We start from the raw sequence: 5503 nt of genomic DNA on the forward strand, positions 1-5503 counted from the left end.
CACACACACACACACACACACACACACACACACACACACACACACACACACACACACACACACACGCGCACGGGATCCTGTAAACTTTTCATTCTCATACATGGACGGCAGAATTCTTCAATAACTTATTTCCAGCTGAACAGACACAAAATTGAAGTAATTATCTTTGGACCTACAGAGTTGGCACTTCTCAGGTACTACAGCTAAGCTAGTGATCAGGTCTGAAATCTGGGTGAAGTAATGGACTCAGACCTGAACCTTCAGAGCCACATAAAGGCAGCTACAAAATCAGCCTTTCATCACCTGAAGAATATTTCCAGGATTAGAGGACTAATGTCCCAGCAGGATGTAGAGAAACTCATCTATGCGTTTATCTTTAGTCGCTTCGATTACTGCAACAGCATCTTTACAAGTCTGGCTAAAACCAAAAAAAATCAGACAGCTGCAGCTCATCCAGAACGCTGCTGCTCACATTCTGACTAAAACCAGGAAGATGGATAAATCACTGGCCCAAAAATATATTGAAGAGCATGTTGAACCGTCTCAGTTGAACCAATTGTGCTACACAAATAAATTTGACTCCCATTTCCTGCTGAAACTGGCCTCAGAGGATGAGATCAAAAATTCCCCTAGTGAACAGGATTTCCCAACAGCGATGGAGTGCATGCCTCAAACACCATGTTTGACAAGCTCACGATGCGTCAAAGACGATGTCCTGGCTGGAGGTTGGGCGCATTTAGGAGCGGGTGGGTGGGGGGCGGGGTGAGAGTTCAGAGGATTCTCGTCAGGCTGCGCCGTGACAGGTTGATCCCAGACGGAGGTGAAGGCAGCGCTCCGAACGACACCGGGAGACGAGATAAACGTCAGGCCCAGCTCTTGCTGGCTGGCTGACAAAGTGTTTACTGGCTCATCTCACAGCCAGTCAAACTGGAGGCACGTGTGAGGCTGTGCATTGCACTCTGTTAGACAGGGAAACGCCAGCGAGAAGGATCAGAAACTAAGCCTGACATCTTCGGAGACCATTCCAGGGTTGAACGGATGCGAGGAAAAGCAGCCGCGCTCGTTTCCACGTGTTTTATTCAAATGGAGCTGAAATAAGCCGTTATTTACTACGAATTTACTTGTAGAATTAGTTCCTCCCGTAACTAATTCTACAAAATGCAAGGCGCCTTGAAGAGGTTTTCGTACCCCTTCAGTGGAAGAGGGATTTTGCGCACTAGACCAACATATTAGGGCGTAATTGTGAAATGTACGTTGTTTTTCCAAGTCTTTTACTAATAAAGGACTTAGTTTTTTGGTATTTGTGTTCAGTCCCTTTGAGTAAATTGTCTAAAAGCAACATTTCCCTGCGATCAGCGCTCTGTCTGAGTGGACGGCGAACTTCTGCGATCATCAGTTTTCAAGTCTCGGCACAAGTTCTAAATTAGATTTAGGGCTGATCTATTCAAACACATTAATGCAATTTGATTAAGGGATTCCATATTAGCCATGGCTGTGCCGCTGATGGCCCTGCGACAGACTGGCGACCTGCCCAGGATGTACCAAGCCTCTCGCCCAGAACGTTAGCTGGAGATAGGAACCAGCAACCCTCCCGACCCCATTAAGGGACAAGGGCGTAAAGAAAATGGATGGATGGATGTGCCGCTGATGACCAAGGCAGACCTTCATCCGAGTCTTTTTGCAGTCTGACTGGTTTTTCTCTAAGATTGCCTCATTTACCTCCATCCAACTACGCCACCGACTTCGGCTTTACTACCCTGTCCCTCCTGAATAACAGCATCCCCAGAGGATGATGCGTCCAGCGCCGTGTTTCATGGTGGAGATGGTTTGATTGAATACAAATTCACATCAGATATTTTCAGTTAAAGGGGTATGGATACTTTCGAAGGACACTACATAATCACCAGGAACTGCATAAACTTTTTTTTACAAAACCTGGCAAAAAACCAGAACATTAGCTCATCTAATAAAGTCAAACCGGAGAAAAATAATCTGTGTTTAGTCAATGTTTGCTTGTAAAACCAGACAGTTACCAGCCCCACACACACACACACACACACACATCTCAGTAAAACTTCAGATGGATCTAATTCAATGAGGCAGAGCCCTTACCGAATTAGAGACGTGCTTCTGTTCCGTCTGTACTCTAATATAATGATGCACTCGCAAATTAACCACAGCAAACCCATTAAAGGTGACACAGAGCAGTTCCATGCACTGCGGGGTCACCTTCTGCAGATCCCATGTGTACGTCTGTGAGCCACGTGACGCTTACATGTTGCATAACGTCTACGAATAAAAATAAAAAATAAAAAAAAAACAGAAGACGATCAAGAAACCCACAGCCTATGACAGAAAATTATGAAATGTGTTTAGGTGGTAACTTGTTTTTCCTTTTTTTTTTTTTTTTTTGCAGATGTGACCACTGCTCGCGATAAAGCTTCAGATATAAAACTCATTTTGTGGCTATCCTGATTTCTAGCTGATCAGACAAATTTAAGCCTACAAATGAAACATGAAAGTTTGGATTACTGAACAGAAGTTGTGAACTCCGCCATTTTGAATTTTTAGAAAGGTTCTATTAAATGGTTTCAAACAGTTATTATGTGACCTGCTATAGCAAACTCTCTTTTCTTCTGCATTTTGTACAAAAGCAGATGAGTTGGTCTTCGAGGCAGAAGCTAACTGCTGGTGCAAAAAGGGAACCAACTCAAACTTTTCGCATACAAAGACACCTCCAGTCTCAGAAACGCGGTTTATGCAAAGGCTGTTTTAGAAACCGCTGAATTGTCGTCAATGTTTACATAAAAGTAAATTATTATTTACATCAGAAATGGAGGCAGTGCACTTCAGTTGTGTCAAATGTTGTTTTACATGTTCCTTTTTTTCAGCACTAGTTTCCCACTGGAAGGTCACCAAGGTGAACATATTCCTTCCTCCATTTCCTCCTTAAATCACTGTTGGGTTTCTTGTAAAAATGACAAAAAAAAAAAAAGAAAAAAGATTGTGGTTATCACAATCTTTTTGTGATAACCATCCTGGCGTCCGTCCTGGCGTCATCCTGTACCTCCTCTCAGCTTATGAAGATGTAAAAACTGTCCTGTGACACATTCGCTAGTGGAATCGTTGTCTTTGAAAGGGGAGTAAACAGAAAGGCACTGACTAAACGGTGCTCACTCTTGATGACCTTAGTCAAGGTCGTGGCATTCAGACTGCTGGATGATGACGAGTCAACATAAAACAAAAAACAAAAAAACATGTTAACTCCACTTGAAGCACATTAGTGCTGTTTGCTTCTCAGTTCTGCATCTTACATACACGGGCCTCAGCAAATGAATGACACAAAATATTAATACAGCAAAGTGTTAACCGGATGGTCCAGTGGTATTTTTACTCAAGCTTACCAGATTGGGAAAATCTCAAACTGACCCACGCCTGCTTAAGACATGAAGCTACTCTTAAAGTGCTGTGAAAATTATTTGAATACATACATGTACGTCTTCTGTTTTCGCTTCCAAGAGCAAGAAAGAGTCGGGAAAGAAAATGGAGCTTTCTGAGGTGAAAACCACACACAACCGCCTCATCTCACATTTACCTTCAAACATTTAGATAACCCCCCTCCCCAAAAAAAAAAAATCATGTGGATTGACCAGAACAAAAGTGGAACTTTTTGGAAGGTGTGTGTGTGTGTGTGTGTGTGTGTGTGTGTGTGTGTGTGTGTGTGTGTGTGTTTGTTTGCGTGTGTGTGCGTGTGTGTGCGTTCTCTGCCAGAAAATCCCGCAGGAAAATGTCCAGCAACCGTTTTGTGACATTAAGCTCAAACACACTTGAGTGATGATGCAGCAGAGAAATGATCCAAACCACAGACAGCAGCTAGTCCACCTCTGACTCGCTCATAAAACGAAACAAAAATAAATAAATAAAAAAATAAGTGGAGAATTTTGGAGAAGCCTGGTTGAAATCCAGACATAAATCTCAGAGATCTCCCCTCATTGCTCTAAATCTCTCCAACGTGGCTGAATTACAACAGGAAAGTCTGATTCCCAGTTATCACAACCGCTTGGCAGCAGTTGTTGCCACCAAGGAGGATGGAACAGGCTGTAATTAGGTTTAAGAGGATATTACTTACTCACTTTTTTTGGGTTTGGATAGCGTTTACCAGCTGCTAAATTAAATCACCATACGAACACTGATCCATATTTACTCAAATGATCTCTGTCTCGGTTTACTAAAAGACAACAAAAAACACACCACAGAAAAAGTCTGCAAGGGACAATAACACATTTCCACTGAAGCGCCTCCACGCTCCTGGAAAGCAACAGCCAAGTCATCTCTGCCCATGGTCTCCTGCCTCTTACCTGTGTCCTGCCGAAACTGGTGCATAGACTGCAGGTCGATGATGTAAGGGGAGAGCTGGGCATCCACCTGCCCGAGAACCACGCTTCCCCTGGCGTCCCCCTTCAGCACGTTCTCGATGTGGTGGCACACCGCCGCGCTGTACGGCCTCCAGCGCCCGTGCTCGTTCAGCCACTCCCAGACCACCACCCTGGCCAGGTTCTGAGGCGGGTATCCCACCCCGTTCATGGGCACCAGCAGCCCCGACCCGGGGCGAGCCATCTCTCTCCGGCGGCGGCTGCGTCTGAGCTGCTGGGCTGTGTCCCCCGTGCTAGAACACCACTGCAACCCCCCCAGGCCCCCCTAACCCCCGCTGCCAGTCAGCTCGCGCACAGGAACATCGTTTTGGACCAGCCCTCAAAAGAGAAAAAAACAGCTCGAATCAGCAGTTAGCGTGATAGTCCCTCAGTTATCTCATGCTGCTTTCAGGCAGTCGGCTCCGACGAAGTCATCTTCAGCAGGTTTCTCTCTTGACAGGGGCCACTTTCGATGATGAGCCGAAGTCTACCTTGTCCTGTTTGAAGTGACAGATCCCGATCCTGATGCTGCTGATGACCACAGGAGAGCTACAGCAGGTCGACAGAAGACAGCCACTAAACAAATGACAAGTAGCAAAGAAAAAAAAATATATAATAAAAATAAATCCACTAATAAACAGATGTCCTAAATGAGTTTCAGCTACTGAGGCTGCAGCTCTGCTACTGTTGGCTATCCGGATTTCTGTCAAAATCTATGAAAACTGAGCGAGTCTACATGCGAGCTGTGTCAGCAGCAGCAGCAGCAGTAAAATAACTGCCATCAGATGTATAGATGGGCAGTGTGCAAACGCAGCAAAAAAATTAAAACAAATAGAGCCAGCTATCATCAGATCATCTAAACGGTATCTCACAGAAACAGATCTGTCTGCTATGGAGCAGGGGGAAAAAAATTACAACAACAAAATAGCACATGCGATCTCCAGATTAACTGTTAATACTAGTCAGAGAAAATGCCTCAAAAGAGATGTTACAGATACAGACCTGTAGGCAGCAGCAGCAGCAGCAGCAGCTGTGGTGCCACAGACCCGTCAGGTAAGAGGCTGCATCTTGCGGGAACCGGGATGAAAACC

The 5503-nt window shown here is 44.9% G+C and overlaps 1 protein-coding gene across 3 annotated transcripts in view; it reads right to left on the bottom strand.

Moving 5' to 3' along the window:
• dtx1 (deltex 1, E3 ubiquitin ligase) overlaps positions 1–5503 on the bottom strand; it is a 49528-nt gene extending 44025 nt beyond the window's left edge. For 2 of the 3 annotated variants that reach the window (XM_008419187.2, XM_017306840.1), the window contains exons 1-2: positions 5415–5503; positions 4359–4988 (exon numbers count right to left, since the gene is read on the bottom strand). In XM_008419187.2, coding sequence (XP_008417409.1) covers positions 4359–4617 — 259 coding nt within the window. In that variant the 5' untranslated portion in view covers positions 4618–4988; positions 5415–5503. The remainder of the gene's footprint in view (positions 1–4358; positions 4989–5414) is intronic. The other variant, XM_008419186.2, reaches the window with a different exon arrangement.

The sequence above is a fragment of the Poecilia reticulata genome, linkage group LG9, assembly GCF_000633615.1.
Source record: "Poecilia reticulata strain Guanapo linkage group LG9, Guppy_female_1.0+MT, whole genome shotgun sequence".
Classification (NCBI taxonomy): domain Eukaryota; kingdom Metazoa; phylum Chordata; class Actinopteri; order Cyprinodontiformes; family Poeciliidae; genus Poecilia; species Poecilia reticulata.